At 43.8% G+C, this 13,357-nt stretch overlaps 1 protein-coding gene and 1 long non-coding RNA gene across 2 annotated transcripts in view; one reads left to right on the top strand and one right to left on the bottom strand.

The window, feature by feature from the left end:
- APOB (apolipoprotein B) overlaps positions 1-3,474 on the top strand; it is a 37,438-nt gene extending 33,964 nt beyond the window's left edge. The window contains exons 27-29 of the mRNA XM_059405208.1: positions 210-324; positions 433-616; positions 1,560-3,474. Of these exons, the coding sequence (XP_059261191.1) occupies positions 210-324; positions 433-616; positions 1,560-3,185 (1,925 nt within the window). The 3' untranslated portion in view covers positions 3,186-3,474. The remainder of the gene's footprint in view (positions 1-209; positions 325-432; positions 617-1,559) is intronic.
- LOC132021166 (uncharacterized) lies at positions 3,277-4,560 on the bottom strand. Its single transcript, XR_009405257.1, has 2 exons — positions 4,121-4,560; positions 3,277-3,849 (listed from the first exon to the last, which is right to left on the bottom strand). It is a non-coding gene; the product is annotated as an uncharacterized LOC132021166 (long non-coding RNA).
- Positions 4,561-13,357: the final 8,797 nt, after the last annotated feature.

The raw sequence follows: 13,357 nt of genomic DNA, 5'->3' as shown, positions 1-13,357 counted from the left end.
GAAATAGATTCCAAGAAAGTGTATTTTTTTTTTCTGTGATGACCTTAGGACTAAAAATGTCTGCTTCTGTTTATCGTTGTTAAATATGGACTGCATGTTTCAAACATGTAAAGCATGTAGTTGAGATGGAATTCTCCTGGTTTTCACAATGAAAATGCTTATGTCTTGAAATTCTTAGTCTAATGAAATATAGCTTTTCTCCTCTACAGTTGTGGGAACACACAAATTTGAAGATGGCACGTTCATCTGTAGGACGAAAGGAACATTTGCACATCGTGACATCAGTGCAGAATATAAAGAAGATAGCAAATATCAAGGACTTCAGTATGGAACTTTTATGGAAATCTCACCTCTTTTCAAATCACTGTGATATTTTTTTCTTCCCAAATCCGTGCCCCTTTCATGATGGCTCATCTGCTTTTCTACTTTCAGGGACTGGAAAAAAGAGATTCACCTTGACATCACCAGCCCAGCATTCACTGATGTCCATCTGCACCACCAGCTAAGCAAGAACAGCCTCTCCTCCTCTGTGACCTCCCCAGCCATAGGCACTGTAGCCTTGGACTTGGAAGAAAATAACAGTACCTTAAAATGGAACTTGTACTATCGCCCTCGGGTGAGTCCCATCTAATGGGTTACATACCCTGAGAATGGGTAGAGAATTTGGGAAGATCAATTCAATTCATTACAAGTATTCTCTCAAGGCTTTTCCAAAGTACGGGAAAACAAGCAATGAGCAGGCTGAACTTTTTCTCTGAGAAACTACTCTCCAGAATGTACTACTATGATTTTGTTGATTTTAGTTATGATGGGCACATATGACATCCTATTTCCACTATTATTTTATTACTTTGTGGCAAATTTAGAGTGACAAGGGTTATGCCTCATCATCTAAATCATGAGCAAACTCTCCTGAGTACAGTTTTTCCATAGTGGTTTCCAGAGTATCTGAGGCTTCAGAAATTTTTCCCACAATAGAAGCGTTAGCTGAGATATGCCAAATTTCTCTCATGTACTTTACACGTTCTACTGGGGCCAAATCAAAGTTGCCATTAGTAGAAACGAAGAAGCCATAAAGTTCTAGTGCAAGAGTTTGTCATAGGTTTGGAGAATGAATGGCTCCTCATACTAGTATCCTAGAACTCTGCTAGATGGGCTCTGGACTTTTTCCTTTTTGCTACTTCTCCTTTCTCTGAAGTAGTCTTCTCCTGTGTCTTTTTCCACTTTCTCCTCCTCCTCCTCCCCCTCCCCAACGCTCTCCCCCTCTTCTAATCTTCAGTCCTTAAGAAGGCCTTAATGTTAAGCGTTACTGTGTAAATGCCATGCATAATTTTATCTTTCCTGGGTTACATGATAAAGAGGAATTAACAACAGTGAATTTGTTTAACCATAACACAAACACATGAACTGACATATGAAAGATAAATCCCCTTCAGAGTATGAAAGATCCTCTGATCTTTACTTTTAACTGCTAATGAAGTTTTAGTGTAGTATATTATGTATCAGGATAATGGAAAACATGTTCTTTTCATCTTCTTTTTTTTTTTTCTTAATTTTAGTCCTCTCTAGATAAAAAACTTGACATATTCAAAACTGAATGGAGGTACCAGGAATCTGGTGAGAACCGTCAGATCAAGGTCCGCTGGGAAGAAGAAGCAGCATCTGAACTACTAAGCTCTCTCAAAGACAATGTGCCCAAGGCCACGAGGGCTCTTTATAACTATGCTAACAAGTACCACCAGGAGCACACAGGACTCGATCTGGGAGATGCTTCTTTAAAACTGAGAAGAAGTCTGCAGAATAGCGCTGAGTGGGCCTATCAAGGTGCCATGAGGCAGATTGATGAGGCAGAAATAGAGCTCCAGAGGATAGCCAGAGACACCACTAGAACCTACCAGCAGTGGAAGGACAAGGCCCAGGATTTGTACCAGAAACTGTCATTGGCTCAGGGAGACCAAGCTGATCTCCAGGGACTCCAGAATGACATGTTTGACAGATTAATAGTAGTTACTCAGAAATACAAAGTCTTAGTCAGTCATCAGATTGACTTGTTGGTTGATTTCCTGAAGTCCACCAAATTCCAGCTCCCAGGAAAAGCTGGGACATATACTATAGATGAAGTCTGCACTGTGGTCATGAAGAAAGTAGGGCAGGTGCTGTCCAAGATATATTCAAAAATCCACAGTGGGTCAGAAATACTGTTTTCTTATTTCCAAGACCTGATGGAGAAATCTGAATTAATCAAGGACCTAGAAATTAAAATTCCTTTTGAGTCAAAGAATGTTAAACTAAAAAATTTAATCTCAGAGTTTGGGAGTCTATTGGAATATTTATCAGATAAGCTACAGGATATATTTAATAAACTTCAGTCTCTCAAGACTACAGAGATGCTAAGTGATCTTCAAAACCAGTTACAAGACACTTTCAAAGACATAGAAGAAGTTATTCCATACTTAAAGGGTACAGAATTTGCTTATCTCATTGATTTTATTCAAGACAAGATCAACATAATTTTCAATGAGTCTATCACATATGTTTCTGAACTCCTGTCCCTTTACCTTGGCAAGTTTAATGAACTTGAATACAGGCTTCAGGAAGCTTCTGAACAGTTACAGCAGTACCGTCAGTACATAAAGGATCTTTACAAAGAATCTGTTGATGGAAGTGTGTTCAGCTGGACAACGAGGTTTTATGAACTTGAAGAAAAGATCATCTGCTTCCTCGAGAACCTAGTGGGTGTCCTTAAGGACTTGCACTCCACTTACATTGTCAGCACTGCTATGTTGTCTTCCGAAATCTCAAATCATGTTGAGCAGTGGCAGAAAGATATCCAGGAATACCTTAGCATCCTTACCGATGCAGATGGAAAAGGGAAAGAGAAGATTGCAGAGCTTTCTACCAGGGCTCAGGAAAAAATTAAAAGCTGGGCCACTGCAATGAAGGAAATCATTTCTGATTACCATCAGCAGTTCAGATATAAACTACAAGATTTTTCAGAACAACTCTCTGAATATAATGAAAAATTCATTACTGAGTCCAAAAGATTGATTGACCTGTTCATTCAAAAATACCACATGTTTCTAACATATATCACTGAATTACTGAAAGAGATACAATTGACCACAGTCAATAACATGATCCCCTACATCACGGTTTCTCCAGGAGAATTTACTATTACCTTCTAATTGTTTATAGCAATTAATTAATTGTTTCAATTAAACTTTCATATAGTAGGGGGAAATTCAAACTGTACTTATTGATATAACCACACACTGAGCCAACCTTATGGCAAGCAGCTCACTATAAACAGAAGCCCATATGAACTGGATCTGCACGGAAGCTGGTATCAGATCTCTGAAGGTCTCTCAAGTCTGGGAAATAACATTTCTTTTGCCAGTTAAAAAAAAAATCAGGATCTGAGTTATTTTGTGAAACGTGGGGGAGGGAGAACAAATAAATGAATTCTTTATTGCATATACTAGCACGCAATTTGACTCATTCATCTTGAAAAATAACAAAATGAGGGTATTGGTTCTAATATCTGGTATTTCAAAACTTCTAGAAGAATACATGCAGAGTTTAGAGTAATAGAATAAAAGAGGAAAGGGAGAATTTGAGGAGGGAAATATTTTGTCACCTAAAAGAAAAAAGAGGTAACTGATATCAAGGATTGTATTTGCCAAGTGAAAAGGAAGAACTATTTCTAAAGGCTTTCATGTAATATGATTCCAAGGAGCAACTTACTTGTCTTCATGGGCCACAGTCTTCTTTGTCCACCAGTCTGCCCTCACCAGGCAAGGCACTCTATTGGGCTCTGAGATCAAACAACAGGCTCTTTATTTCACCAGCCTGCCAGGGATGGAGAAAGGATAGTAAGGAAATCCTAGCCCAAAGGGCTTTATGATAATAGGGACCTCAGATGTCTCTCTGCAGCTTAGCAGCATCCACTCAAGGCACAGAAAATAAGGGTGGAAGAGGAAGCAAGGAGACATAAATTTCTAACATTTCTGAGACCAAGCATACATTTATGTTCTTGAGTTTCCTTATTCCCCCAAATTTAGTATCTAACAAACCCAAGTATAATCAAAACTTAAGAATGTCTCCTGCCACATCCACTCACCTCAAACTCTTAGTTTTAAACCTTGGCAACCTCCGGTCAGAGCATCCAAGCTGAGCTCTAGCAAGGGAAGGCTGCAGAGAACCTGTGCAGCACAACCATCACCAGTATCTTGGGGAAGGTGAGCTCTGTCTTTCCTTTCAATGGCATTGAACAACAAAAGCTGGATGAGGCCTCTGGAGAAAAAGAAATTGGAGATTACCACCCCTTCTGATTCCTAAATGAGGTCTGTTTGGAAATGACTCTTTTTATCCCAAAATTCCTTCAAACTTCATTATTTCCTAAAGCTTTCACATTCCCTTGGTGAATCTCTGTTAAATCCCTGTTAAAATACACAAGCATTACCTGGAAAAGAAAAACATATTAGCCTATTGGTATCTTAGCAGGATTCTTTAGAACTAAAGAGCCAAAAATAGTCCTAGGGAAGTGGATTACATGGTCGTGTATGGATTTGGTCCTGAAGATACCAGATAATGAATTGGATAATGAATTAATAGATGGATGGACAGACAGATGGATGGATGAATGGACAGAGAGCTGAGTGAAAGAGTGGGTAAATGAGGGGTTAATTCCAAATGTGATAGATGGAGGAAAATTAGCCCCAGGTCCCAGGGCATCACATGAGTGCTTCTAGGCATCACCCTAGAAGAGTTCCCCTGATGAGCTCTGAGTAGCAAAAGCGTACTAAGTGCCAAATTGAAAGGAGGCCTGGAATTGCAGCTTGATTTAGAGGGGGAGGGGGAGTCCAAGTTTTCTGATGTTCATGTAATGATACCTACATCTCGGGCATAACAAGAAGAAGAAATAGAACCAAATCCGAAATGATCGCGTAATCCCACAGTGCCCACCTGTCCCTTCACATGGTGCTCCTGGATGACTTAGAAAACCTTCAGTATGCTCAATCAAGTTGGGATAAGGGATACTTGGGAGGACTTCGACTTTGATTTCTTCTTTGGTCTTCTACCATCAATCAGGACACTTCCCTGGGGTCGATTACTGGCTGCATTCCTTACTTGCTTATTGATTTGGATTACTTATTTCCCCTCAGTGAGCCTGTTTCCTAAACTACCAAGTGAGGCTAATATCTATCCTGCCTGTCTTTGAAGGGTTGTTCATTAAAAAAAAAAAAATCCATTGGAATAATACATGTGAAAGAACTTTTACAATCATTAACGTTTTTTTTTTAAGTGCCATGATTTTTAGATGATAATTTAAATGACTTTAATGCAAGGATAGGAAATAGAAGCAGGGAGACCTATCCAGTTCAATGAGCATTCATTAAAATGTTTCCATATGCTAAGCACAAAGGCTCTGTAGAGGAAACCAAGGTCCATACGATGCAGTTCATAGGTACCTTCCCATTTGCCTATCAAAGGTAGAATGTGTTATCTTGTGATGGGCATAAAGAAAGTACTATGAGGGCTTATAACAGGAAAGAATGAGAATCAAGAAATTTTCCTGAAGAAATTGGAATGAATCTTGAAGATGCAATGACAAGTGATAAGGAGGAAACTGCATTCTAGATGAAGGAAAACATGCAGAAAAGAAGATGGGTGTGTGTGTGAGAGACACTGGCTCTTCTAGTCGCCAGAGCACAGGAAACGCAAAGGGAGACAGGATTGCAAAGGCAGGTTTGGCAGGTTTGCAGAGATCTCAAAAACCAGGGTGTAAGGTGGTACCTTCGTTGCTGGAGAAGAGCACCCAATGAAAGTTTTGGAACAGGAAGGGTGATAGAAGTTGTGATCTAAGAAAACTGCTATGGCAACTCACGAAGAATAAATTGTAATTGGATGAATATGGATACAAAGCTGCGTCAGCATCCAAATAAAAGATGCTAAGTGCCTTAGCCAAGTCATGATTGCTAGGAATGTTGAGGAGGGATAGGACATAAGAAGCTTCGTGAAGGCATTTTTGACAGAACTAAGGGGCTGATTATTTAGAACAGAGGGATAGTGCAGAAGCTGTTGGAAAGGAAGTTGCCTTGATAAATCACCAGCACCAAGAATTGCAGAGGGTGCAGGAGACACCAGAAGAGCAAAGCAGAACAATGAGTGAAACAGGACAGTTATAAAATTTTGAACCTGAATAGCTTGAAGACCTATGGGGCATCATGGAAACAGAAGGAATGTGCTGGGGGCAGATTATTAGTGTAAGGCATGGACTCACAGACTATCACAGCTGGAAAGGGACTATGGTAGGTTTCAAGTTGTAGCGGTATGCCTAAGCAGAAATTACAAGCAAGCTATCAAGCTGGAGATATGTGCTAGAGAGACAATATTCAAAGGAATAGAGACAAAGGAGAATTTTAACTAATACTGCATTAATTTTATGACTTATAAGTATCCTTAGAAACTTAACAAGAAAACAAAGAGGTTTTTTTTTTTCTTGTACAATTAATTAGGTATGATCTTGAGAGTGAGCCAACATATACATCTTTTAAAAACATATCGTGAGGTGACATGGAAAATCCTACTATAATCACAGATCTTCTTTCTGTAAAACAAATGGCCAATGTTTCAAACCAAAGAAGAAGTGAAATAATGGAACCCAGGCCAGGTCCTTGGAACCTTGGAAGGAAGCATGATCAAGCTGTGTGCTTTAGTTTTACTTCTGGCTCTTGCCTAGAGTAGGGGTGTTGTCCCCACAATAAACCTTATAATTAATAAGTTCACTGGGAGTGGGCACCCCCAGGTGCATTTAGAGCAAGGCTGGTTAGGTGAGGAGCCCAGTGACCTTTCACCCATGAGATGAGCAAAGCACCCCCCACCCGACTTCTTATTCTAGGTCCCCGTTCTGGCTCTAATTTATGACTTAGTCCCCATTCAGTCAAAGAAGAGGCCAAGCTGGCCCTCGAACAGGGCCTGCAGTATGGGAGCTGGAATGGCCAAGCAGATGTTCCCTCTAAAAGTGTCTAATAACCAGAGATAAATGTGCAGAAACAGCCCCTACCTCTTAGCTCATCTCCCTGTCTTGCTGTTTCACATTAAGAGGTCAGCTGCAACTCCCTTCGGAGCACTCCATTTGTTGGTGCGATGGTTGGGTGGTCACCAGCAAATAACATTCCAGTTCCTCATAAAAGTTAGTGGGGTCGGTGCACATGTTTCTGTGAGGAAAGGGCCCTGCCTTCTCCTCCCGCACAGACTGCCTCATGCCCTGTTCAGGTCTGAGCGGTCAGTGATGTGGGTCAGTGATGCCTGGGACACCATGTGCTAAGCCCTGACCTCTGTGTCAATTTTACACCTCAAATGGCACCATTCAGTTTCAGGTGAAACTCAGGCCTGGGAGGTGGCCTGGTCCATGAGCAGTAGATTGGTGTCCTCACCCTCGTGTTTAAGCCATGTATAGGGCTGTGGCTATGCAGTGTGAGTTCTAAGCTACACTGAGTGGAAGGGTTTGGAGTTGACTCTAGAAAGTGGCCTGAGGGAAGGGTAATCGGTGAACAATCCAGCTCCATCAACTCCACCTGGTTCCCCAAGTGCATGCCGCCCCTTCTCTGCAGGCAGGGAAGGTCAGGCTCAGGATGTCATGTGGGTCCCTATAGATCAGGGGGCACCAGAAAAGCTCCAGGAGCCTTAGAGCGGGTCTGAGCTAGCTTGGTGGGGCCCGTGGTCATTAGAGCACTTCTGGAATTGCAGGAGGTACTAGAAGATCATGGAAACTCATTCACAGTAAGAAGATGAAGGCTTAACTGTGGGTGGGTTCTGTAACATCAGGAAAGTTCAGGCTTCACTGTGGGTGGGTTCTGTAATGTCAGGAAAGTTCAGGCTTCACTGTGGGTGGGTTCTGTAACGTCAGGAAAGTGACTTGGTTTTTCCAGTTTCATCTTTAAAATGGGAGTTGTGAAAGAATAGGTTGAGCCACTCCGAGCAGTAGTAGAAAGTGGTTGCCTCTTATTCATAGGGTTGTAATGAAGATTAAATGAGAGAATGTAGGGGCGCCTGGGTGGCTCATTCAGTTATGACTGTATTCAGGTCATGATCTCCTGGGATGGAGCCCCACATAAGATTCCCTGTTCAGCGGGGAGTCTGCTTCTCCCTCTGCCTCTGCCCTTCCTCCCCTTGCTCTCTCGCTCTCAAATAAATAAATTAAATTAAAAGATAGAATATATATCAAGTGCTTGGCATATGAAGAGTGGATAAATTGTCATATTCACAGAAGTAAAAATGAATGATACACAGTTACGATTATACACAACTATGTCAAGGGATTTCACAAATAAAGGATGCAGTGAAAACGTAAGATGAAGTGCAGCATAATACCCTTTTTATAAAGTTAAAATCAACTAAAACCAAACAATTTGTTTTCTCGTTTTAGAATTATAGTTTTAAAGACAGGGAATGATAAACTCAAGAGTCAGGATAGGTTATATCTGGTGGAGACGGGCAGGGGTAAGGATGGGTATATTAGTCAGAGTATTCCAGGAAAATGGAACCAGTAAGATATGAGAGATTTAGTATAGGAATTGGCTAAGAAAAAGAGGATAAGACTATCCAGAATCTGCTCTCTGCGAGCTGGAAAACCAGGAAAGCTGGCTTTGTCCAGCGGGGTCCAAGCCCAAAGCCTGAGAACCAGGAACACTGATGTCCAAGGGGCAGAAGGGAGAAGACAGATGTCCCAGCTCAAGCAAAAGGAGCAAATTTACCCTTCCTTGTTTTATTCAGACCTCAACAGATTGGAAGGTGAACGTTTTTCCTGGGGAGGGCCATCTACTTTACTTAGTCTGCTGCTTCCAGTGCTGATCTTTTCTGGAAACACCCTCATAGACAAAACCAAAATGAAGGCTTCACCAGATATCTGGGCGTCCCTGGGCCCAGTCAAGCTGACACCTGCAATTAGCCATCCCAAGGACGGTGCAGTAGATGTGAATTACGCCATGTTCTTATTCTTGTGGGGACTGATGAGTTTGGGAGTGTTTAATATGTTACTAATTACTTTAACTATGTTGTTGATTATTTATGTAAAACAGAAGACCGAAAAGACAAGCCTTTAAGTGTCCAGCACATATGAAGCACTTAATTTATTTTGTGTTTCCTTTTCCCCTTCAGGGCATCACCCTGGGATTTTTGGGTGGACAAGCCCTCTTTTCAAGAGGAAATCATCTCATGTCTTTAGTAGCTACTTATTTTTTTTTAAATAATGAATACTGTTTTTCTGAAAATAAATAAATTGAAAATTTTTTTAAAAACTGAAAAAAAAAAGATTTTATTTATTTATTTGACAGACAGAGATCACAAGTAGGCAGAGAGGCAGGCAGAGAGAGAGGAGGAAGCAGGCTCCCTGCTGAGCAGAGAGCCCAATGTGGGGCTCGATCCCAGGACCCCGGGATCATGACCTGAGCTGAAGGCAGAGGCTTTAAGCCCACTGAGCCACCCCGGTGCTCCTAGTAGCTACTTATTAAGCTCCTTCTCTGGGCCAGTCACTCTCCTAGGCATTCAGGGTAGTGCTGGGGGAGGCCCTCAGTGTGGGAGGGGCCCAGATGAAGATGACTAACAGGGATCCTGGAGCCCTGGGGAACCATGGGGACAGGGAGGGAGAAAGGTAGACTAGTTATAGGGGCCTGGGAGAGTCACTTTACCTCTCTGACCTTCAGTTTCTTCATCTGCAAAATGGGAGCTCTACAGTAATGCACTCCAGGTGCACTCAGTTAGTCTGGGTCCTCCAGCATGTGGAGAGTCTCCACGACTGGCTCTCTTTTATCCTCACTAGGGAGATTCTTCAAGGCCCAGGAAACAATGTCTCTTAGTCTTCAAAGTCTTCTCCGATCATCTCCGGAGCATACCCAGGACTTGTGCTTGCATTGGTCTGCTATTCCTTACCGACTCATGTTGCTGCCCCAGACCTAACCCTGAAGTCAACCAGGCCATGTGCCATGGGCTTCCCCTAGGGCCTTGTCAGTTTTCCTCTATGTTTCATCTTAGGGCTGGGGAGATGAGGGGTCCAGCCCTTCTTGGGGATTCATTGATTTTGCTAAAACAATCATTCCCTTCTATGAAGTCCTGTCAAACAACTCACTCAACACTGGCACGTGCTGTTTGTTGACTGACTCACCATTTCACTGAAGTGGTACTTCAAGGCTTTCCTCTCACAAAGACATTTGAATGGTCGGAGGAAGAAGCTGAGGAGCCGTGAGGCTGACTTCTGTCCTTTGAAAGAAGACTGTCCACATCCTCCCAGGAGATGAGTGGCCAGGAACTCCTCAGCATGGCAGGGAGGCAAAACTCCCCTGTTGTTTCCTCTACAACTGCTCCCATCCCAGGAACTGCCCCCATCCCCCTAAGACCTCCTGGTCCTCCATCCAGTCAGTGGAGCACTTGGCAGAATCTGCTGTTGTCTCTCCTCAGAATCTCCTTCATGGCTGTCAGGAGGCCTGGCTCCTGCTCCATCTCTGTCCCTGGCCTGACTGCTTCTGTGAATTAGAGACCTGTCCTTAGGGTCCTCTCAGAGTCTCTATCCTTCTGTTCTTCCCAATACTGACAGCCTGTGGGCTGAATACGACCACAGTGTGTCCTACCTTAAGCAAAACCTACCTATCCAGAATGCAAGCCTAAAACTCACTCTGCAACCAAGTGTTGGCTGCCTGGATATGCCCACAAAATCCAGCCTTCAAGATCTTCCCTTTTTGACATCTGAATACAGCAGTTGAGCGCCATCCCACATGCCTTCCCGAGGCTCCCTAATGCATGAATGTCCTGTGAGCTCTCCACTCCTGTCTGTCTAGGTCTGTCTCTCTGTGTGTCTCCCATTTAACTTTCCCCAGGTCCCCAAACCCTGTCTGCCCCACCCAACAGAGGAAGACTCGTGCCCCTGTGGCACGAGGAGCAATTTGTCTCTTCCGTGATCATAGCTAGGGAGGGGGTGGGTTCTCATGTTTTATAACCAACAGGCCCATTGACCTATTTTCATTTAAGAAAAAGCAAGCAGTCTTCTTAGTAGGAATCATGTTGCCTTCCTTTTAGGCCTCAGACTCCCAACTGCATGCAGCCAACTTTAAAATACTTTTTAATCTTTTACAAATAAAACAGAGCAATGACTCATCTTACCATGTGTTTGAAAGAATCTATTGATCTAAAACTCTGCACACAACTTTCCTGGAACAAGGTAGATTGGCAAAGAGACATCCCCATATACTTACCTTCTCCTAAGAGGACAAGATGAGAGCCTTGCTCAGGGCAAATTACTGAAGTCTTCGGTTTTGTTCTAGGAGATGGGTCCTCTGGATTCTCAGCTTTTCCTCCAACCATTCAAATGTTTTTGTGAGAGGAAAGCCTTGAAGTACCACTTCAGTGAGATGGTGAGTCAGTCAACAAACAGCACTTGGCAGTGTTGAGTGAGTTGCTTGACAGGACTTCAAAGAAGGGAATGATTCAGGTTCCTGATAGCACATTCTTTGCCTGTGCCCTTTCTGGGCCTAAAGGAAGGAAATAGGTAGGATAGGGTAGGGGATAGAATTTGCAGGCAATTGTCTTTCTTTTTTCTTCCATTATTACGTTCAGTTAGGCAGGCAATTTTCTAATCTAAGAGTTACTTGGGTTGTAAACTGGTGGCTGAGGCAGTCACAGCCTTGCCTCAGGTTCCATACACATTTACTAGGTTTAATAAAATTGGGGCATTCTCTTTGCTAAATCAAAGAATATTCGAAATTTACAACATACGAGAACCAAGTGGGAAATGGTCTTATAACGCAGTTTCCCCTTAGCCTGTGAACCATTGTACCTAAAATGAATCTTCACTGCAGATTTTGGGTTTTTTACCGAGTGTGCTTCAGTCAGTTTGGCGCCGGGCCAGGTCCTACTGAGGCCACTGGGACACTGTACACAGTGTCCACCTGCATAGCAAGAAGGATTTGTTCTAGTGTTACTGAAACACTTCTAGTCCAGGGAATAATCAATCAAGGAAAATCAAGCAAGCTACTTATGCATTGTCTTCACAGAGGCCCTAGACTGACAGGAACAGGAGATACTTCCTGTCACCTTGTCATCACTGACACATACACAAGAGTGAGGTTTCCTGGGAGAGTCAGTCAGCTGATCCACTCTCACCTCCGGGGAAGTCTCCTCATGCCCCCTTGGCTACCCATCATGCTTTGCCATCCACCCCTAGGCTTTTTTCAGTCCCTTCCCTGTGCCTGAAACCCCCTCCTTGACCATCTGTGGAAATAGTCAAGGTCTCCTCAAGTCCCACTTCCTCCCGGAAGTCTTCCAAGACCGGTAGCCCTTGCTTTGATCATCTGTCTGCCGACAATGGAAGCCCACTGTTCCCTGTCAGGTTCAAGGTTTCCTCTGTGCCTGACCCAGCCTAGGCATGCCACAGCACCTCAGCAGCACCTGCCCGCATCAGTCTCGTCTGCAGGCCCTCTCCTCAGAGTACGATGACGTTCCCTGAACACCCCTAGCCCCCCTCGAGGTCAGAATTTGGTCGTGCTCCCCCAAGAGTGGCATCCCCCTGCCCCAGATGTGGCCCTGCTTCCGGCCAGCCAGCAAGTCCACTGTGGTGGAAAGGGCAAGTCAGGTCAAGAAAAGCCCGGACCTGGGAATCAGAAGGACCAAGTTCTAGTCCCAGCTCTGACCTATGGCAAGGAAGTCACGTCACCTCCCCAAGACTCCTGTTCTTCATCTTGTGATATCTCTCTCACAGGAAAACAGAAACATCTGGTGGGTGCTGACACTCAGGTTTGCACACCGCTGGCCACAAGATAGATGCTCGATGAAGGTGCGCTGACTGGAAAAAGGATGGTCAGGGATCCACGCTGTCCCAGAACAGTGACCCTTTTCCTTCTGGGCTCTGACCTCAGGAACCAGCCTGGCTCCCCTGTTAGTCCAGCTCAGGCAACTATCTGCACCATCTTGATTCTTGCAGAAACTTTCTCTTGTCAGACAGAACACACGCTTCCTGTCAGCTTTTATTTCTGTGAGGGCTTGCTTACGAGCAGGGCATTCTGTTCTTGGAATTTCTTGTTAAAATATTTCATTTAATTAAGTTTTTACAACCAGCTCTGCTTTGTGTCTGTCAGAAGGTAGGGGCCAGGACAGCCCTCTCCTCAGCTCCCTGGGAGGCCATGTCACGGAGACTCTGGAGAGAGCCAAGGCCAGGCCCGGGGGCCATGTCCCTAGGTCTCCAGGCGTTCCTATGCAGCTACAGGGGCTGGGATCCTCCACAGGCTCATCTCCATGACAGGCCCCGCTGGAGACCTAAGTGGAAATCTCTCTCAGCCCAAGAACTAACTGTTCAGGCGTAGTTCAG

The sequence above is a fragment of the Mustela nigripes genome, chromosome 7 (assembly GCF_022355385.1).
Source record: "Mustela nigripes isolate SB6536 chromosome 7, MUSNIG.SB6536, whole genome shotgun sequence".
Lineage (NCBI taxonomy): Eukaryota > Metazoa > Chordata > Mammalia > Carnivora > Mustelidae > Mustela > Mustela nigripes.
The sequence above is the reverse complement of the archived record's forward strand: the minus strand, read 5'-3'. Positions and strand labels throughout refer to the sequence as shown.